The following is a 23,158-nucleotide window of genomic DNA, read 5'->3' as shown; positions in this document are numbered from 1 at the left end:
CACCACCCCCCGGTTCTTCAACAACTGTGGCCTGGATTCTGTGGTGGCAAGTCATTGGTTCAGATCCAGCAGTCATTTATTACTTCTCTGAGTTCAAGTAAAGTTGAATTTCAAACAACAGTAGCATCATTTCCAGTAACAGTCATTTAACACCAGTTACTGTGGAGGGTTTTCACTAAACTCATTCCATTTAAATGTATTCATAATGAGGATCAAGCTAAAAAAAAAACCTTGCACGTTTACAAGATAAAAATGTAGCTTACTTTTGAACAAAAATAAGTGAAAGCTGTAAGTTTTGGAATGCACTGCTCTCCCACCCCTCCCCTCCCCGACAAGTTGTGTGGTGGGGGGTGCAGCAGGGATTCACCGGTGGCTGTGTGTTTGTGTTGGGGGAAGGGCTTTAACCCAGGAAAACAGAAGAAGGAATGTTGGGGGGGAGGGGGGGCAGTGTGAGCCCCCTGTGAGGCCCCAACTGTGCTGCTCATTCTTCCGGCTGAAACCGGAGCACCCTGTCTGTGTACTGCAGCGGAGGGGAGGGAGTGGCCGGAACCGTCTAGGATGGTATGCCTGCGGAAAGGAAAAAAAAACAACACACATCAGACACATTACACACACACATCAGACACATTACACACACACACATACATACACACGCTTTCATTCGTCTTCGCATGTATGTACGTGTATCAGGCTAGTCCAATTGCTCAAACCCTTTCTTTACCCCCACCCCCCCTCACCAAACACACAGTGAATGAATATGCTGACACATTGCTTTTCACAGTAGACTGTAGCATGAGACACATGCGTGTATAAACTGTGTAAGTTGCATTTTATGTCCATATCTGACCAGACTCATATAATGTTTTAATGTTGTGGCTTATTGGTGTATGCAGTGAAGAATTTGAAAGAATTTTTTTGCTATTCTTCACCACTTAGAGACTGTTGATGACTGATAAAGAGCATTGTCACATGGTGCAATGATAATCACCGGAAACTCAATATCAGAAAAACCAATAAGCCCAACACTCCCAATAAATGCTTTGAATTTCCTCTGTTAAGCTTTGTTCTTATTCTGCTACTGTATTAGTGTAGAAGCATGGGTGTATACATTTTAAAACGGAGATGCTTTGCACACATCTTCAACCTCACAGCACAGCAGATCTACACAATCACCACAGTGTCATTAGTGTCTGCAATTCAGTATCAGACTGAAAGTGAAAGATGGTCACATTCTCTCCTCCCTATTGAGATAAGGCACTGAGTGACAGCCAGAAAAGTGTTTCTGCAGAACATTATGTCACACTGAAGCTAATCTTTGACGCTTCGTTTCATTCATTTCATCCTATTAGACACTTTGTGTGAAATTTAGTAATAATTAGCATATGAATTATTCAGTGTCTCATAAGGTCACAGACCTTTGACCTTTTACCACCAAAATCTCATCAGTTCATCTGTGAGCATTTGTTACAGAATAAAGAGGAAATCCTCTCAAGGCGTTCTTGAAATATCATGTTAACAAGAGTGGGACAGATCGACAACTTGAAAACATAACACCCTACAACCACGGCTGTCACCAGTGTAGACGTATAAAAAGAGTTGTGACTCGTATGAGATTAATTCATTCAACTCAGCCTATTAGGTCTGTTAACTTAAAGCTGCACTAAGGAATATTTGTCCTACTAGAGTAAATAACTGACTGCGTGTAATGTGAAAGGCATTGCATTGTGACCAACTGATTGAGAATTATCACCTAAATCTTAAGCCTCTCTCTGGTTTACAGAGTGTCTCAGTGTTTTACAGCTCATTGTTTTGGTTTTATGGCCTTTAAAGTTACTGTTGAGTTCAGTCTCTCCACTCTCATCGAACCCGTTTCCAGCCACAGCATTTAGCTGCTTTCATGGAAAACGCTGTCATTAACCCGTATAATATGTTTTGGCGATTAACACTAAGTGTTAACATAGCTTTAGACTCCACAGGGCACCTTTAAACCAAAATATGAGCAACACACACCCACAACACACATCCTCGCAGTTAAAAACGACTGCAGACAAGAAATGAGGCAGAGCGGTGTGCATTCTCTCTGGATTTTATTCTTTAGGAAGAGTTCTGTTTGGAATTACAAAATGCACTGGTAGAAATAGCGGTGAGACAGGTTGAGAGTGCGACAGATAAGAGTGTGAGAGAGACAGAGTTAGAGAGAGAGAAAAAAGAGGGAGTGAGTGAGAGATCAAAAGGTTCCACAGCCAGTTAGAATGAGTACATCATCAGATTTGGCTTGCTCCTGCACCCCCTGACCCCCACTAAAAGTAGAAGGGAGAATACACCATCTTCTGAACTGCACTTTCTTTTCTTTATATATATAGTTTTTTTTATTCATTAAAAACAGTTCTTTTTTGTGGTGTCCTGAACATGGTTGTGTTGTGCCTCAAACCCATGTAACAGAAGAAAACAAACGAGACTCTGACTCTCACCAAAGTCTCTCTTGTGTTTTTGTTCTTTAGACTTTTTTTTTTGTAATTTTTAACCTTTTTTGTTCTCAAAAATAGAAGGAAAAAAGGAAACGTTGCTTTTTAAAAACATCTATCTATTTATATATCTTTTTTTAATTCCTCTGAATTCATTAATCTGCTTTTTCTTTTATGTCCTGAAGATGACTGTTAACCCACGGTGTGGCATGCACATAGCACATGCATTTCTGGAACTAGATATTTTTTCCTTTTTTTAAAATCTTTTGTACTTAAAAACTTTTTTTTTTCTTTTTTCTCAGTAGCGGCTTTACATTGCTTTTTGAAGACTTTGTGTGGTTAATCAGCGTGTTAGTGGATTTCACTGCAGCATAGACACAAAGATGGATGGTGAATGTTTTGGGCTTTACATGTTTCATTCAGGGGGGGTTACTGAGATTACACACACACACACACGCAGGCACACTCACACATACACACACAGTCACGCACATTTATGTATGCACAAACGCACACACACGAGTCGAGGATTGTTACAATGATTTGACTGAAACGCTGTAAGGTTCAAAAAGGATTTCTGGAGACAACAGAAAGCGAAACAAGCACGAAAACAAAACACCAAAAACTTATCAGAACACATCCATTACGTGTGGCACACACACACACACACACACACACACACACACACACACACACACCACAACCAGGAGCTACATACCTAGTGTGCTTTCTGATTTTAAGTGTAGTGATGTGAAAAAATACTTGTCTGTGACATTCCACTGAGGTTGGAAAGACACTGATAGGCAGTTTTTTTTTTTTCCTTTTTCTGTTTTTTTTCGGTGCATTCTCTGGTCAACATGTGATAGGCCTCCAGGTAAAACATTGGTCAAACAAATAAAATAATAATAATGATGTTGGGGCTGACAGTGGTGTGCGTTAGTGACAAGTGTTAGTTTGAGGCACACAGAGAAACACGCAGATCGAAATAAAGATATACAGGAGTGATACACACGTAACATTGATTTTTTTTTCCAGGACCATGACAAGGCCCAGACATCTTTTTCCCAACCCATCTGAAATAGTGCAACCGTGCAACTCTGTCACCTGTGTTTACCACACGGTGAACACAGGTGAGGTGGTCTACTAGTGAGAGAATGATCTAAACTGTATTCTTGGTGCACTGATCCTGTGTAACAGCTCTGAATCAGATGGGAAATAAAGGGAGAGGTACAAAAACTAGAGGGACACTGTTTGTCCTACAGCGCCACCTGAAGGTCACACGTGGCGGTGGTAGTGGAACTCATGTTTTAGCATCTGCAGGAGAGCAGACTCTTTGATTTAAATGTAGGAAAACTGCTGTGTTTGACACAGTTTTAAAGGGGGTTTCAAAATCGTATTCATCTACAGTCTAAATTGTCTATATATGTTTAGCCTAATCTCTGATTTCAGTTTGCCCTCCTGCAAACTCATTCTCCCACAATGCAAGTGAGGGTTGGAGCTCCACCACAGGGTTGGAAAAATGATTCGCTGAGCTCAAAATGAAACGAACATACAGAAAAGAATATAAGACCAAATATGGAGAATCTGCCTCATTATCACGATCATCATGATCATTACAAGTTACTATATTATCTGTTTATCCATTATCACAGTCAATAACAAAGAAAACAAAGATGAAGAGTTTCTCTCCTTTCACTGCCTTTCTGTTGGTCTCTCTCTCTCTCTGATGTCTCTATTTTAACCCAAAACCCTGGAAGACTTTGAGATGTTACTAATTTTTCAGACTTGTTCACCAATGTGGACGCCGCGTTTCTTTTCCCACTTTGACCCTGCTTCCCAGTATATCATTTTAGGATTTGTCACCTTTAGTTACAAAAAGATACTTCCACAAAAATATGTGCACTTCCGGCTGTATCAGTGGCAAGCATTTGGCACAGAACATACAGACAAGCAAGCAAAAAAGTAATCATTTTGTTCTGTCTAGATATACACACAGTAACTACCCAATCTCCCTATATCCTTCTGTCACTTGATTGCAGAGTAAATGAAGGTACAGAGAGAGGAATGTCATACAGAGGAGAGAGAGAGAGAGAGAAACAGAAAGGTATTTTTATTTAAAAAAAAAGAAAAAAAAGAGAGAAACCCTACAGACCACAACAGAAAGGACTGAGGAAAATTTCCCCCCACATACAGTAGATTCTCATTGTTGCTATTATTATTTATTTTTTTTGTATCATTCATGCAGGATTCCACAGGGTGTACAACTCCGCAAGTCTAAAAAACGAAGCTGTGTGGGGTGCAACAGAAGATTCAAGCTTCAATGTTTTGAAGAAGTAGAAGAGGAGGAGGAGGAAGAAGAAGCAGCTGCAGGAATAGAAGAAGAAATACTGCAGAAAACAGTTACTGGTTTGTTTTTTTTTTGTTGTTTCTGAAATCCCATCTCCACATTTTTTTGTTTTTTTCTTCTCTCATAGGTCATAGGTTGAGGTTGGTTAAATTGTTTCTGGGAGGAGGGTGTTCTCCAGGGACAGGGGTAAACATCCCCATGACACCCAATCCTGTCCCGTCTAGATTTTGACTGAGGGACTTGTCAACCCCGTGCAACGCTCCCCAACTCTCCCACCCACTTCGCCTTCTCACCTCATACAGGTGGAGGGCTCATTGTCAGTTTTGTTCTTATTTAAAAACACAGATGATAAAACTCATCAATATTCAAGTGGTGGCTGGGAGGGTTGGATTTGATTCTTTCTGCAGCTAACTTAACTGAAGTTAGCTTTGAGAGGCAAAAAAAAAAAAAAAAAAAAAAAAAACAACAACAAAAAAAAAGTGGTCGTTCTTTTGTCTCTGACTGTAAAGTGTCTTTTGTCGAGTCGCAACTCTTGACATCTTGTAAGTGGCTGTAGCTCGTTGCCAGAGGCATAATTTAAGACACACAAAGACTAGTGTCTATCACCCCGCCTGCTTGCATCCATAAAACTGCAGTTTGAGGTTGGTCTCATTTGGCATCAAGAGATGAATGCAACAACAACGCAAGCAGAACATGGAGGTGGAGGTGACCTCATCTTAAACCACTTGTTTCTCCACATCCTGCCTCAGCATTCTTGTTCCATCCCTTCATCCTGACACCTATCCCTTCATCTAGCCCACCATCCCCTGGGACATGCCAAGCAGTGGAGGAGAGGAAAAATTGGACAGACAAGAAAGAAAAAGTCATGGTTTCCCTTGGCAGTCAGTGCTCTGGGTGAGAGCTTCCTATCTTCATGTTTCGGTCCGTCTGTCGGTTCTTTTTTTCCTCCTTACGCCCCTCCCCCATCGCCAGAGGCTAGCACCAGTCGTCGTCCTCGGTCTCGCTGTAGGGTTCATGCAGGCCCTTACGGGGCACCCTGGGATGCCCAGCTGGAGGGGGGACCTTGTGAGGCCCAGTATGTGGGGGTCCATGGATATGTGTGGAGGGTGATGAGGAGCGGTAGCCGTTGGGTAGGCGACGCTGGGCAGCAGACTGCACCTGGCCCTGTACAGGCCCGGTGAGGGCAGTGGTGGGAGGGGGCGCATGGCGGGCAGTCCTAGGCGAGGTGCGAGTGGGCTGTGGGTGGGGCGGGGGATGAGGGTGGGGGTTGTTTACTGGGTGTGGCTGGGGTGGAGGGAGGGGATGGGGGTTGTGTGGCTGCGGCTGCGGGGGAGGAGGCAGTGGGTGGTTGGCCAGGGCATGTGGGTGGGGGTTGCCACCCTGTATGGGGCTCTGCTCATAGGCAGGTGGTTCATGGTGGGGCTCATAGTCCTGGTAGTCCTGGTTGTAGAAGCAGCCATCCCCTTCCATCGAGCCGCCTCCTCCACCTGTGTCTCCCCAGCGAGGCGGGGGATGATGACCCTGACGGGCAGTGCCATGGTGGGCCACTGGGAGGCCAGCGGGGGGAGGGCCCTGGCCTTGGGGAGGCTCAGGAGAAAAGCGGCGAGGGGCCGGGGCTGGGGGTCTGCCCTGTGGTCCCCCGGGAGGCGTGGGCATGGCCTTACGGACCACAGGGGAGTAGGTAACATGGGGCCGGGGTGTTGCGGGGGTCTGAGGCAACTGTCGGCGGCCTCGACGTGGAGTACTGGTCCCCGAAGTTGAGGGGACGGGACTTCCGCTGACCGAACTACTGCCCTACACAAAAAGTGAAATAAAGCAAATAAAAAGAACGAACCACGAATTCAACGACAGAACATGTAGAATAAAGTAGAGGATGGGAAAGATAGAGTATGAAACAAATAGAGAGAGAGTAAGAAAGAATGCGAGATAGAGAGTCCAGGTAGAAAAGCAAGAAAAGACAACAAGAACCACAGCAACAATAAGAATAAAAGCACCAGTCATAATGTAAGTGGAGTGGAGGAGAGAAAGATAGAAATGAAAGGCATCAAAAAGTAACAGAGCAGAGCATGTGGATAAAAAAGATGAGATTCCAAACAGCACCATACATAGAGAAGCAACATGTCACGCAACATGTGGAGCAGAGGAAAGAAAACAAAAGACGACAGGAGAAAAGAAGGGTAAAGGGTTGATTTCTGGAGCAACAAGTGTGGTACAGGGTAAAAATGGTGACTAAGCATACATAAAATGTGTCTGGTTTTAATAATGAGGGAGCGTGTGATGTGTGTGCAACATGCTGAGGTTTTTTTTTTTTTTTTTTTTTTTTTTTTTTTTTTTTTTTTTTAAATGGGAGAAGCCAATTTTTCCCATTCAAAGAGAATTAGTCCCATGCAATATTTTTCAAGTTATAACATAAAAAGTCATCAAATAAGACAGAATGGTGTGCATCACAAACATTTTTGAGCAAATGTGGATACCTTGTTGTTTCCTATTCTAATAATCAGCCCAAAATGTTGTAGATAAAGTGTTTGGAAAGGGATGTTATAAAAGGAAAGGTAATAGGGGGAACGTGAGGTAACATTAACAGTCCAAAAACATTTAGGCAGGGCAGATAGGGGACAGCAGTCAGGTACGCAAATATACATTTTTATGCATATTTGTGGGGTTGTTGTAACAGTGACTTCATTTAACAAACATTTACTTGTACTCACATGATTATACTCACAGTAATGCAAATGTTTGTGTGCATGTAGTCAAACATACAGTATATGTACTGCATATGATGTATAGGGTACATGCTATCTTTGCCATTTTGAATACAAACTGAGTGTTGTAAAGGAAAACAACACATCCTGGCCAAATAGATATAATAGAGTAGCCCTACAGTGACTCTATTATATCATCATATGAAACAGTGACATCTTTCCTGATCAACAGTGAGTTTATACAACACTACATGCACACAAGTACCCAGAAGCCCACCTGTCTGTGCGTCATGCACTCGCGACCCTCGCTGGGCGATCGCGACCAGCGCCGGTCCCTCTCTCTCTCCCTCTCCCGGTCGTGTTCTCTGTCGCGGGAGTGCCTGTGTCCATACTCGCCCCCTCGCTCTGCTACGTAGCGCTCCTTGTCCACAGAGCCGTGGTGGTGGTGGTGATGGTGGTGGTGTTTGCGGTCTTTGGACCGGCCGCGATCTCTGTCACGGTCCTTGTCTTTGGACGTGAGGTCGCCTGACTGGGTGGTCGTGCTCAGGTCTGTGCCTAGGCCTGATGGAGTTATCACTGGGGTTACGTGTGGTGGAAACACTAAAGATTGCTATGATATTAATTAACAATAAAACATCATTTAAAAATAATGTGCACACAGAACTAGATGACCCTTCTGAGTCTTTCAGATACACTTAACTGGATTTTTACATAGATTTTAATTTTAAAGGCAAGATTGTGTTTTTGTTTTGTTATAACATAGCATCTACACTGTGCACCTGTCAAACCATTACATTCTAGCTTTCTATATCTACGGTTGTGTGTGCATGTAGTCTTTCCCACCTGTGTCAGCCTCTGTGTAACGACAGAGAGACCTCTCAGATGCCCGATGACTCCTGTCTTTTCGCCGGTGTCCATGTCTGGAAGTTCTCCCCTCCTCGGGTATCACGCGCTCCATGTTGTAGTCATCCGCCCCTCCTTTGTCTCTGTGTCCACGCCCAGACCTGCTGTGGCCCAGCGACGAGGCCGAGCGTTTCATGGGGCTGCTGTCGTTGATGGTCTAAGAGAGAAACAGAGAGAGACCACCAAGGGAAGGAGGGAGAGAAAGGAAGAGAAGCAAGGAGAGGTGTTTTCTTTGATTGTCGAGTTGATGTTTTCTGTGAGCTGTGGGGTTAAGAGACACCATGTATGTGTGTCTACGTATGCATGTGCATGTGCATGGGGTCTGTTTCTTGAACTGTGTGCAAGCCTCCCACCTGGCTTCCTCCCACATCCCATCCCAAATCATACACTCCCGCATTAGAAATAATGTTACAATCATGCTATTTCAAAAGTATAGACACTGTCAATAAACAGTTTATAGGTCAGAGGTCGGCAAAAAGCAGCCCATGGGCCAAATTTGGCCCTTTATCACAATTGTCTGGCTGCAACAAAAAGATTTTCAGCATTTTCATAAAACCACTGTAGATAGATGGCATAATATAGAAATCTGAATGCAATGAAAAAGGTCTTAATTGCCAATTTAATATTTAATATTCTGCACCAGGCTACTGAATAGGTTTTAATGTGAATGTGTCTTGGTGTTGGAATAAAGTCTAATAAAGTTACAAGAGAAATAACAGATAAAACCACCATTTAAAATAAACGGTATCTTACCTATTTAATTCAAACACATTTATCAGTTATCAGAGATATGTTTCTTATAATTACATAAATTCTTATAGTGCCAACTTTCACTAGGCTAGGTTAATGGGAGATCGAATTAATCAATCAGATAGAAAATATCACAACCCTCCAATGAACAGTGATAAGAAAACCTGTCTCAGCGCTTAAAGCACGACAATTGCCGGCCCCTGATGCAAAGGAATCAAAAAAGTATACAAGAAAAAAAAATAATATAAAGAAATAAAATAAAAGAGATGATGGCAAATGGCCATGCCTTCCATGCTTCTGTAACTTGCTTTGTAAAAGAAAAAAGGGATAGAAGGGTCAGTATGACTTGCAACACTCCTCCATCGTCACCACCCGTAAACCCCCTAAACACGGCACATTCCAGGCTGCACAAAAACTCCTCTATTTCTGCTCTGTCTCAGCGTGCTTTCCTCCAGCCATGCAGGTACATAGGGGTTGTCCTGAGTCCTCTTCCCACATGAGAACTTCCCTCTGCAGTGCGGACGCCTCATGCTCTGAGGCGGGACAGCAGGACAGAGCCTATGGTGCCACAAGTAGCTGACCTGGGCATTGTAACCCGTATCAGGCTGTGTCAGTGCTAGATCCTTTTCGGCAGCTGACCTTGCCAAGTTTTCCAGATATTGTGTATTAGACGTATTCACTGACAGATGACAGGTTGGCAGATGTATATAAAACAACCAGATTATCTGGCCCCATAGGAGTAGCACTGAGAATCCCAACAACATATTCATTCATGCGCACCTATACTCAAATCATTCCTCTGTCTTCATTATTCACACACAAACGCACGCACATACTCACATAAACACACACCCACTTAAACGCATTTCAACAAATTTCTTGCATGCAGATGTAAATGGAGACTTGGACACAGACGGGGAAACACTGGCTACATCATTACAGACGAGCACATGGGCATGAAGACATAGAGCAACAAAGCACTAGCAGCAGCAGCAGCAGCTGAGAGAGAGAGAGACAGAGGCACAGAGGCCACAAGACAGTGGCAAGTGACTATTGGTGATGAGAGGAGACGTGCAGAGTTCAGCCCAGTTCCAAACTCACTATGTTAAGTGCATGAGAGACGTAGCTAAGGATGCTGGGATCAGATTGGAAGCTGGGCTGGTATAAGACTTGGTCATGCTGAAAAAAGTTATCCTTATAAATTCTACAGAACCCCCACCCACCCTAGAAATGATAAAGACACAACATGAAGACATGACAAATGAGGAAGACAAGAAGTTTCAAGAGTGTGTGAGAGTGAAAGGGAGAGAAAAAAGAGAAAGAGAGAGAGAGAGAGAGAGACGAGACAGGGAAGACAGGGTACATACACTGAGGTTACTGCCACGTTGTTTCCCTCTCCTCCGCTGCTGTATGAGCACAGAGAAGACATACACACACACACACACACACACACACACACACACACACACACACACACGCACGCACGCACACACGCACAGAGCCACAAATACACCAAAGGTGTGGTCACACATGGAGCATACATATAGAACCAGGAAGGGAGGAAAAGGGGAAGGGAGGTAAGGAGACAAGGATGGATTGATACACAATGGAAAAGAAAAGGGGTAGAGAGGAGTACAAGAGTGTTAGTTGGAGATTTAACCCAAAAAGAGATGGGGTGCAACAGTGGAGAGAGGAAAGAGAGAGACAGAAAGAGAAGGAGGGACAGAGAAAGAAAGTCAGACACTGAAGCGGCAGTGAAGGTGGAAGAGAAAGACTTACCACAGACACTGCAGGTGGCTGGTGCCAAAACAGTGTTATATAGACCAGGTCACCATGAAAATGCTCAATCAACGGCACCACGGTCACAACAGCAATGAGGACAATCAGCAAAATACACACACAAATGGATATGCGTATTCACAGACAGACACACACACAATTACAGTCAACTCAAATGGCAGACAACAATGTGACAGGTACAGTGTGAATTTCAGGGCACAGAGTGAGAGCACAGAAAAACTGCAGGACAAACATAAAGTGTACACACCACCCACGCACACACGCACACACACTCACGCACACACTCACGCACACCCGTATGTGCAGGTATGCGCAAACACACACACACACACACACACACACACACACACACACACATACACACACATACACACAAGTGTGTGTAACACACAATTTCATGCTGGTTCCTGTCCTGGTTGAAAAAATGAATAAACAAGCCCCAAAAATTCTAAAGAGTTCAGCACAGGCAAAACCTTTGATAGGAAGGAAGAGATAGTTTAGTACAAAAAAAACAACAACAACAACAAAAGATAAATAAATCAGGGTTTTGACAAAAAAGAGGAATAATGGGGGGCAGAGAAGTGCATAAACTGCATGTATGTGTGTGTTTGTGTAAATCTGTTGTGTGCATATGACAACCAGAGCACTCACCGGGATATGAAACAATATAAAATGGATGGGTGTGTTAGATGGAAAATGGGACCAACCACAGTCAAAAAGAAACTCCATGCAGGTGGGAGGATGAGAGGAAGAGAAGACGACAACAGGAAGAGAAGAAAAAAAAAGGAACAGAAGGTTCCGACTTTGCCTTGCTGTGGTCCGTCTGAATTCAATTTAGGAGGTGTCAGCAAAACATTTCCATGTTTTAGCCAGAAATATTGCGATGACAGGATAGCCCAATGTAAAAAGTAACCTGGTACCAAACCAGTGAGAGTAGACATTTGTCAATTCTGGTCTTGATTTTGCAGAAATCCCTTTAACCCTGTGCTGAACCTTCTCCAACGTGGATTCAAGTAACCACAGTAACCGCAATGAGTCAGACCTTTGTGAATTTGATCTTTTCAAAACAAAAGGAGATGAGGAACATTCATAATGGGGGAGAGAAATAGAAAGAGAGTGGAAAAGTGAGAATGCTGCTCACTTGGTTGTCGCCTGGGAGGCGGGGCATGGAAGCGGCCCTGCCATGGCCTTCCATTGGTGGAAAGTGCTCAGTATCCGAGTAACCATCCTGCCCCATCTCTCTCATCTCTACCGTCTGAAAACAGAGCAGGAGAGCAGGAGATGGTGTGACTGGCTGCCATGAAAACTGATAGGGAGTAAGGAGGGTAGGTGGGAAAGTTTGTTATCCAAAGAAAGCAGAGAGCTGAGGGTCTCAGAGAGGTAAACGTAGTCAGTGGGCGAATTTGGTGAGTGTGTGTATGGTGAGTGACTTTGCCTTTTTTTCTTTCTCTGTTGTTTTAGTTCTAAATTGTGGAATGAACAGAAAGAAAAAGATATTGGGTGTTTGGGGATAAGATTGCAAGTATATTCCAAACAAAATCTAATTTGTGTTTGCAAAGCCTGCCATCAAAAATTGAGATGCAAGCAGTTGCTAGCATAGTCACTGGAAGGTGAAGATTCTTTACTGAATGGCACGTATGCCAGATGAGCTAGTGAGTCACAGCAGGAATGGATTTGAGAGAAAAATCATATGCAGCCCAAAGGATATGTGAAAAACACAACTGATCAGATGACAGTATTGACCAGGCGCAGGCTGGATGTGTGTAAATGGCAACAACCCTGATTGTTTTGGTCATAACCATGCAAATTTTTCAAATGTCAAATCCTATTTTGTTTGGAGTATACCTTGAGAAGTGGAGCTGAATTTGGCAGCTGGGGGTGCTGGCTTGGCCTTTTCTTGCTTAGTGGCACCTTGGTTTGAACCAGAGGTGCAACCTTTTTTTTTTTGCTATTGCTTGAGTTTCAATCATTAGCTGAGATGTGGGCCAGCTATTTCACCTGTAAATTTAAATAAATTTCTAAGTAAAACAACAAACTTAAAATTCAACCATTTGCAGCATTTTTTTTTACTATAAAAGGTTTTGTTGCCTCATTCTGCCTGTTGTTGTTTTACGATTTGAACTGTAGGTTATCAGTCAAACTGGTTTGCATGAAGCTGACAGCCACTCTCTTCTATCCAACTTTAAACTTCTCCAGACCTCTGTTGATTGATATGGAGAAGTGGCAATGTCATAGGGCTGACTGATACAGTGACCTGTCAGCCCCTCTTGGAGGTCTACAAGCAGAGAGGTTTGACAGCATGAAGACAGAGACATGAACCACTCTGAGGACGGAGGCAAGATAGACTCTGAATGAAATGTGTAAACATACGGTGAAGGAAAATTTCAGTAAGATTAAATAACTGCGTAAAAAGACAGGTTTGAGAGATGGAGCCAATCAAAGAAAGGTCAATGCCATATCAATGGTAAATTAAGAATGACCTACTGGGTAGAAAAATAAAGGAAACAAGGCAGTAAAGATGGGACAGTATGAGTTCTGAACTTGTCTATTTTGTAAGGTGATGTACACAGAGCAGTTCCAGTCATTTAATTTTCTCTGGGTTAATCATGTGATGAAGAGTTGTTGAGTCCATATTCATGAGCATCAGTGCGTCTTCAACAAGGACCTATTTACTGATGAGAAGCTTCAGATTATACAGCACATGCAGTGTTTAGGAAGACTGTTGTTTATTTTAACAACCACTGACCCTCAACCTTATGCATAAGATAATATTGATGATATTGACTGGACAGGGAGGGACTGTAAAACAAGAGGCAGCAGTATCTCTGCTTTAACCTCTGTTATAGTAAAGGGAGAGGACAAACCTGATGTCACTGTGGCTTCATCTAATTCATGTGAATAAGGGGGACACTGCCGTCCATAGAGACAGAGTCACAGTCTGTAACTGCATGAAGATGGTAGTTTATTTTAAATCTCCTCAACCGTTCTTTGGGTTCGCTTCATTTGGTAGCAATGACATGAAAGTCAAAACAAATGTTGAATGGATCGAGTGTTTGTACTTGTTCACACAACCTTGGTACATGACAAGGATGTATTTTATCTGTATAATGTGTGTGTGTGCTGTTGGGTGTGTGGTCCTGGGTGTGTGTGTGTGTGTGCGCACATGAGCTTTCTACCTGAGAGTTGGTCATGCTTCCCAGGCCATCCTCAGGGTGCCCCTCAGGGCTCCAGCTGCCAGCTTTCTGGGACATCTCCTGAGCACGAGCTGTCACCCATGAATGGCTCTCCGGGACCCCCCCCTCCACTGGCCTATGGCACACATACACACAAACACACACACACACGCACATACACAATCTCCTTAACTGGTCTGCTCTTAACAAACCACCTCCTGTAAAGTCAAACACTCCAACAACATCCAACTCACAGGCTGTTGACAGTCTCTGTTGTCTCAGGTGGAGGGAGGGCGTTGTTGAGTCCCGGACCCCCGTCCTGGGCGGGGGAAGGTGGCTCCACGCGCTGAAACAGTAATGGCGTTCGATTCTGTGTGAGATATACAACATGGCCGTCGCCAGCTATCAGGCAGACTGACAGGGAAATGGGGGGAAAAGGAGGCAGAGCAGGAAGAGTGGGGACGTAGAAAGGGGGGCTGTTGGCTGAAGCGAGGCGAGGTATAAGAAGTGATGGAACAGGAATACATGGGGGGCTCTTGAGCAACTGATGCCCAGCAGGTAGCTGGAGAGGATATGGGTGCATTCTGAGACCTAGCAGCCCTGTTTTATGCATCCAGGTCCATGACTGTAACCATTAGAGTGCTCTTATAAGGCCAAAAAGGAAGCGGAATTCACCCACTCAGTGGCTCAGGATTGATAAGTAATCATTCTGGGTTTCATCTGATGATCAGTTGTCATCTGATGATGGATTTAAATACTGTAATGCTGATTGTCAAAGCTGAAAAAAGTACATTTCCAGGGGGGAAAAAATCTAGAGGAAAACATGTTTCCACAGCAGTGGAAGTAGAATTGGAGGTGATAAAGAAGGGAGCAATAAAGGAGGGGCCTCATTTAAAGGAGGGACAGAGGACATCATGGCAGATAAACACTGCAACAATCCTGTGGAGGGGAACATACAGCAAGTGAAATGCATGATGGAACAAGTCAAATATGAAATGCTACATTCAGTCATTATTTTATTAGTCATCCACTTAAAAAGTTGAACCAGGACTCCCTAAGAACAACCCTTACCAATTTCAAGTGGTCATTAACCTGTTACACATGCAGGTTGGATAAAAAAAAAAAAGGAATCTTTCACATTCTAAATTGTGTTTGTGATTTTAAAATGAGTAATTTCCTTTCTCACTTTCATTTATTACAACCCAAGCCTCCCATCTATGTGTGCAAGTACAGCATGTGAAGCACATTTAATGCTTTTATTCTGTTGTGTGATGGTATCTACACTAGTGACATTTTTGGATCATGAAATCCAGCAGAGACCTCACACTGCCCTGCCCTTCTGCCCAGGTCAAGACATGCAATTGCCTACAATGCAGCAGGTACTGCTTGTGGCAAGAGGACTGAGAGGGAAGGAGGAGAGAAAAAGGTGACTGAGAAAACAAATCTGATGTTTGAGAGGTACTGTATCTTAAGACGTGTAATTAAATAAACAGGTTGATGAGTATCCTCAGGAGGATGAGGATGTCTATGGTCTAAGGCAAAATAAACCTGTGAAAACCATTAAATCTAAGTTCAAATAAGATATGATTATATGATCTCCATCATTCTAGCATGCAGTAGGATGAAATACAACAAAAACAATGTAGAGGGTAGTCATGTATCATTGATAGCTCCTCTAACAAGGGGCAGTGTGCTAACTAAAGGACAGGGTGCAGTTCTATCATAATGCAAATCTAACAGTCCGAGGTTACAAGCATGGATGATGGGGAGTGAGGAGATACAGTATCTTTACAAGCAGCTGACACAAGAAAGACCTGAGCTCAGCAAAATGAGCCAGTGTGAAGGGTCCCATGATGTTGAGGCATGGGCACCTTTGGGGCTGTGACAACATTTCAGCTTCTTAAAGACAAAACCCTGTGGTCACAGGCATATAAATCATCTACTAAATTACCATTTCAAATTGTGTGCAAGAGTAATTTTCCTCATGAATTATGTTTTTATGCATTTTTTTCTGCATAATGGCACTGCTACAATCACTATAAAACGATAAGTAACAAACTTTGCCCAGCAGATGGCAGCACTGTTTTGGCTGTTAGCAAAGAAGCATTGAATATAGGAGATGGCAGATGGCATTAGATTGGGAAGTCACTATGTTGAGTCACCCCCTTAATGCCCTTTTTAGGTGACTGAATGAGGACTCCCCCCTGATCTGGACAGGGGTTGTCACAGCCCAGGCTTGTATGAATGGGGCAACAGCCCTGCAGCCTTGATTTCAGTACGTCAGTCTGCCTTAAACTTTAAAGGATTGGATGCAGACCGAGCAGAGGGTTATTCTCCTTGAGACAGCAATACCTGCTCGTCACGAAGAGCCTGTGAGCGCTTGATCTTGCTCTGGCGGTAGTACTCCATGATCATCATGGCAGCGTAGATTTTCCCCACCGTCAGGTCTGTCGCTGCTGAGAGAATGACAAGTTACCCTGCAAGATTAGACCCTTTGGTATGGACCCTGAGCGCGAGGAATGGTAGAGAGGGGTGAGGCATGCACACAGGAATAACACTCTCACACACATCTCTCTCTCACACACACACATGAACATTGAGCAAATAGGTCTTTTCACAAACAGATTTTTTTTTTTTTTACTTTATCTTACTTTTGAAAAGGACTTTTGTATATATGGCATAGATATTTCTCACAGGTAAAATAAATCAAAGCATCTCATTGTAATATAGGTAATGCAGGTAAATGCAGTCCCTCCAGGGATTTGTAATCATGTGATCACAAGAATCAACAGAAATTTAACCAACCAAGTCATTGAAAAACAAAGTAAAAAGAATATCCGGTGATATCCGGGTACGACTGAAAATGAATGGTCTTTGGACTTGGTTGCAAATGGTATGCTCGATACATAATCAATTTCTTAGCTATATTGATGGCAAATTTCATGCACTGCACAAGCTAAAGCAACTACAGTATTGTGCAACTGGGGCTTTGGAACCCGTGCACTTGCTCTCAGTGTAATTAACACTTAAAATATGCAATATTTTTTTGATCACAAACAGCCAGCCACCTAGTGCACAGAGCTGACTGCCCCTGGAGTGAAAAGACATCTATAGAGAGTTGATCTATAGTAGGGCACCCTCTGATCTCAGGCACAGACAGGTGGGGACTGGTGGTGAGTCTATTCTGGTGAGTGTGGTGTCTGTAGCTGAAAGAAAGAAAGGACTATTGTGTGTGTATGTGTGTGTGTGTATAGTTGTTTTATATATAACATGCAGACAGTGTGTGTGAGCTGGTGTTCGTGTGTGTATCTTAGCTGCACTCTACTTGTCAGAAGTCCAGCCTGCTTCTGTTTGCGTTTCTTGATGTTCATGTAATTATGCCCTAAGTGTGTGTGTGTGGTGGTGATGTGCCAGCTGATTCAGAGGGTGCAGCAGTGAGAGAGACTGGCTGAGAGAAGCGGTCCTCAGGTGGCGTGAAGAGAAACAATGTTGGAGCACTGGGTGGCACAGGGGTGGCTGCATCCAAGCCATGTTGCAGTGCCTGCACCCACACTCTGCAACTTACACTTGTGCGGCGTAACCAGCAAATCCAGGGTCTTTTGGGAGAGGTTGGGCCAGATTGCCATCATCTCTTTTCTCAGCTCTGCGTCCATTTGGTGCTTGTCAATACCACCTAGGTACATTCAACAAACACGTGCGTGCACGCACATACAGATACATACACAGATTCACAAACATCCACACCCAGGTACATAGACACACACATATATTCAGACACATGAACATGCACACGCACACAAGTTCACACAAATCATTCATACCCATTCATATTGATACAAGAAGGTATAGGAGAGGACATACAAACATGAAAACAAACAGACAAGAGAAAGGTGCTTTTATTAGTAAGGTAATAGTAACAGCTATGATCAAGAGAACCTCGATTCCACACGATCTCAACCTTCAGCTTAACACACAACTTAACGACATGCTACACACGTGATTTTCTGTCATATAAAGCAGTGGGAGAAGCATCAGGAAGAGCTGGAGGTTTCTGGGTTCACAGCACAGAAATAGCAGACAGTGCTGCACTAAGGGGGGAAAAAAGAAAGAGAAGAATATGTGTGAAAATTAGACCAAAGGAGTTGAGAGGAATTCCAAACCTTCCGTACCCTTGGCGATCTTGATGTCCAGCGCTGTGCGGATCAAGGCCATGAGAGTGGAGTTGAAGTGGACCGTGTTGTCGTCGGCCACGGGCAGATCCATACGGAGAAGTCTCTGTGGGAGAGGCAATCGGGGATAGGCAGTGAGAAAATCGTGAAGTGAGCTGGGTGGCATGTATGTGGAACCTCCAGGTGACGGGGGGGAGGGGTGCTGAGTTTGTGGCAGGAGGGGGAGAGGGAGCGAGGAGAAGGGAGGGGTTTGGGTAAAGGAGGTTGAAGGAGCTGTGCACAGGTTCTAAGTCTGTCTGCCAGTCTGTAACAACATGCTTGTACTTAGCTACAGTGTCAAACTGAACATATTGGAATTTCAGTGCTGAAGTGACAATGAATTCAAGATTTTTTTGACAGAACCTGTGAGTGCCAAGGTTATTAATGAAGACAATTATTCAGACTCATCCCCGACTTATAAATTCATTTGTTTCATAGCTGATGTGATTTATGTATGTTTGTTGATGTCCAAAAGACCTCACAGGTTGGTTAAATTGGCAATATTGAGGCCTCAATTAGAAAACAGGAGGACAGGCTGAGAGGCAGTAATTATTATCCACAGCTCCCCCTAGGGGTTTGGAGGTTCACAGTGAAACCAACAGAGACCAGATGATAAACCAATAAACCAAAAACAACTTAGACCGATCTAAAGAAGGGGAAAACTTTGGTTTTTGTTTATCAGTTTGATCCTTTTAGGTCTTGTTGGTTTATAATCGAAACAGACGATACATAGACACACACCAACTCACAGATGACACAGTGACGTTCGTGTGTGTTTGGTGACAGAAGACGGCGACCACCCAGACATGCTGCAAATCATGGCTCCCCCCGCCCCCCTCAACATCCCATTTAAATGCCTCTCCTTTAATCCATCCATCAAAACTTTTTTTTTTTAATCTCCATTCCCCCAAACCTTTCTTGCACATCCCACCCTCATGCGGCATGCGATGCGCACACAATATGCCTCACAGGACAAGCAGCTGCGCAGCCGTACACAGAAAGCATCCTCTGTTGACAACATTAAAATGAGTTTGTGAGTCGTTTTAACGTGGCTGTTCTTGGAGGGAATAAGGAAATTTGTAGACGATGGGGCTAGGCTGGAACGATAGAGCAGCTGGCTCTATCGATAATTATCCGATGTCTAATGTGTGAAAAATGGGCACAGACTTAGAGGTTAATAGGTGAGAGAGAGCAGCATTCTGTGGAAAAAGAAAGAAGAGGAAACAAAAAAGTGGCCACCTTGAAAGTATTGTTTTGGTGCTAAGATGCATGATTATTCAGGTGACCGTAATTTAAGTGTATGTAGGAAATATGAGGTGAAAAGAAATATTTATTCTGCTAGAGAATAGAAATAATAAAAGTTGGAAGGGAAAGCTTAAGGGAAAGAGATGATAGAGGAATAAAAATCAATAGGTTATGAGCTGGAGCATGTAAAGAGAAAAAGTGACCAAAAATAGACAAACCAAAGACAAAACAATGCGGAGGGGGGGGGGAAAAAGAAAAAAACATCACCACACTTAGTTGGCTGTGTCTGTAAGAAAGCGGTCCTGCCTGAAGGCTCTGCTGTCTCTCTTCAGGACAGAGAAGATCCAAGGTTAAAAGCAATGGAGCTATTTGGGCCATTGTTCTGTGGACTGGTTGGAAGGTTAAAGGCAAAGGTTTGGATTTTTCTCATTAGCAAAGATGTTAGGGAAAGTGGTAAGGGAGGCAAGAGATGGTAACTTTCTGGAAAACTGTTCCAGCTGTAGTTATAAAGGGGATCAGATTAAGATGTTTGGGAAGTTTTGCCAAAACCATGCATGAAAAGCATGTTAGGTTGTTGAGCAGGGGGGATTGAGGGTTTAACTCTGAGTTCAGGGAGGAGGCTTTTAGAGAAAACAGTTTGGGGGTAAAACTAAGAGGATAAAGGAGAGAGAGAGAGAGCGAGAGGGAAAGAGAGCACCTGATGTAAGGATGGGAGGTGGCAGGGGCTGGGGTTAAAAACAAAAACATGATTACTAAGAAAGAGACAGAGCTAGAGGTGCAAAACCTGGGTTAAATAGTACATTTTAGATCGCTCAGCTATTAATCTTTTTATCTTTTTAACTCAGTGAAGATCATGGATGGAAATTTCCATATAGGACTGCGAAAGCAAAGCAGACTGAAAATCAATTTGTTATACCTTCCTTTACTGACATATTATAAAGTGCACTCACATTAAAACGCCATCCATGTGAAACTATAAATAATATGAAATGTCAGTACTATTTTCCTCAGGTCTGCTGGAGAAGGAGGAGGGATAAAGCAATGGTTGGCTATGGAGTGATCTCCTGTGCCTACAGGCTGTTTGGCCGGCTGCCCCCTGAGGCTCACAGTGATCTGCCAATGATGTGTCATGACTCTGTCAAGTTGATCACAAGAGGAGGTACGGGAATACGTGGTGACATGAAGGTAAATTTGTTGTCATCACTCTGCATATTCCTACTCCGATAACAATTTGTGTACAATGGGTCGTGCCCCCGTGTTGATTGCATGACAGACAGGGGCGTGCGCGGAAGAGGGAGGTGGCAGTGGTGGTTAACGGCCATGCAGAAGGCAGGTGAGGGAGTGTGTATGCGGAGGGGGAGTGGGGAGCAATATGCAGAGATGAGGGGGGGCTGGAAACAGAATAGAACTGCATTGACGACAGAACCAAAGGACAAAGAGAAGATTGGACTTGCAGATAGAAAAAGGCTGCTTGGGGGCTTGGAGCTGCTACATGAAGGGTGACAGAAAAAGAACTGCTTCTGTATGGCAACCAAAGGCTCTCTGAGGAAAACACATCACTGACACAAGCCCTTCTGCTCTCTCTACCATGAGAAATAACAGAGAATATCTATGTGTAGGTTGATACGACCTAATTCTGTGTGTGTTTGTGTGTAATATGTGAGTGTGTGTCTGCCCCATCCACAGGACGGAACGAGTCAGAGGACGTAAGTCTAGCGGACCTTCCAAGCCCTGCTGCACACGCATGCTTCTGTGTAAGAGTGTGTGTCTTCAGCAATTTTTACATGTGTGAACTGCTTGTCTAATTAATCAATATTAGTTATAGTTGTTTTTTGTACTTGGATGTTTAAATAGATGCATTAATGTATGCATTTACTACACTCACTCTATTTGCAGAATATTATTGAACTCTATTGATTGCGATGTGCGTGTTTGTGTAAATGAGCTTGTGTGTCCAATGTACACGGTGCAAACGAGCTGAGAAGGTCCCTCTTTTCGTCCCCTCCTGTGGATACACAACCCGCCTATCCCTTCAACCTAATTGCCTTGCTACCTCCACCCCACCAATCCCACACCACCACACAACGCCACAACACCGATCAGCCCACCCCCACTTTTCCACGAAAAGAAACAGAAACAGAACCAAAGAAACAACGACACTAAAGTTTACACCACGTTTAGCGCTTAAATCCCTGGCCCCCTCCCCTCCTGGACTCCCACCCAGAAAAAAAAATCCCTCCCGGCACCCATAGGAGACTCAGTTGAAGATAGGGTCCTTTCTGACCTTGTAGGCCACCCGTGCTGGACACCTCTTCCCGAGGCCTAGTGGAGGACACATGTGCCTCAGCATGTCATACATTTCCCTGCAACTGATCCTGCCACTGCATCATCAGCCAGTGCCACCACCCCGTTAACAAGAGCACAAAAAAGGGGAGAGACAGAGATATTGAGAAAGGGAGAGAGAGAGAGAGAGAGAGAAGGGAGGGAGTGGGAGAAAAAAAGATGCAAGAGAGATGGATTGATTAGAAGGAAGAGTTGAAACGAGAGAAGAGGATTGCAGTGTGAGAAATTGAGAGAGAAAAGGGGAGAAAGTGAGAGAGAAAGACTAAAACAAAGTAGAAGAACAAAACAAGAGGAAGACAAGGTTATTGGGCTGATTTGGAGAGACTGTGGCCATGTGGCTCCTCTGTGAGCTACAGTACTCTCTAACAGGTTGTTATGTCAAAAAAGAGAGGGGGGGGGTAAATGACAGAGGAGAGGGAGACAACAGGAGGAAGATAAGGATTGGAATTTTGAGAAGTAACTTTTCTCTCGTAGTATCAAAAGACAATTCTGTGCAAGCAGGACAATTGTATAATACGGTATGTGTGTCTGAGTTTGTGTGTAAGCACAGAAGAGCAGGGCAGAGCTTGACAGCAGGCACCAAGCTGCTCCTGCTCAGACGAGGAGACAGGGGAGGAAGAGGAAGGGGTGTCAATGCAGTTTCTGTCTTTCCCCCAACCCCCAAAAACCAAGAACAATGCAACACTACAGTGGGCAACCGTAGCTTGCTACATTATAGCCATGGCTCCACAGCAAGCAAAAGAAAAGAATATTCATTAAAAAAAAAAAAAAAGAAAAAGAAAACAAGAATGACTTATTTTACAATGTGGTAAAACTTCTTAATGTGTTTTTTTTCCCATTTCATTTAGTGCATTTCGCATGCTTCTCTGGGTGTCTGCATTGTCCCGCACATTCTCTCAGCAGTTCAGAATGCAAGTCGATAATGGTGGAAAAGAAGTTGGAAAATTGAAATGAAAAATAAAAAATAAAAAAATAAATAAATAAAGCGGCATTCACTCCATTCCTGGATGCTGTGGCTAGCAAGTGTGGTTGAGAGATTTTGTTTGAATGGAAGTCAAACCTTGCAGGCCACCCTATGGGGGCATTTCTTGCCTAAGCCGAGAGGCGGGTCGATAACTCGTAATAAACTGTACATGTCCTTATAATGAATGCGCCCACTGCAAGAAGAATACAGGGAATTAAGAAACACACGCGTACACACAGGAAAAACACACACACACAC

General features: G+C 43.6%; 1 protein-coding gene across 1 annotated transcript in view; it reads right to left on the bottom strand.

Annotated features, from left to right (window-relative positions):
• Positions 1-4,583: 4,583 nt before the first annotated feature.
• cacna1aa (calcium channel, voltage-dependent, P/Q type, alpha 1A subunit, a) overlaps positions 4,584-23,158 on the bottom strand; it is a 58,330-nt gene continuing 39,755 nt past the window's right edge. The window contains 10 exon segments of the mRNA XM_051073848.1: positions 4,584-6,606; positions 7,792-8,075; positions 8,358-8,574; positions 12,109-12,222; positions 14,144-14,276; positions 14,395-14,486; positions 16,493-16,596; positions 17,706-17,813; positions 18,310-18,415; positions 22,997-23,093. Coding sequence (XP_050929805.1) covers positions 5,788-6,606; positions 7,792-8,075; positions 8,358-8,574; positions 12,109-12,222; positions 14,144-14,276; positions 14,395-14,486; positions 16,493-16,596; positions 17,706-17,813; positions 18,310-18,415; positions 22,997-23,093 — 2,074 coding nt within the window. The 3' untranslated portion in view covers positions 4,584-5,787.

The sequence above is a fragment of the Lates calcarifer genome, linkage group LG11 (assembly GCF_001640805.2).
Source record: "Lates calcarifer isolate ASB-BC8 linkage group LG11, TLL_Latcal_v3, whole genome shotgun sequence".
Classification (NCBI taxonomy): Eukaryota; Metazoa; Chordata; class Actinopteri; family Centropomidae; genus Lates; species Lates calcarifer.
This window is presented reverse-complemented; position numbering and strand designations above follow the sequence as displayed.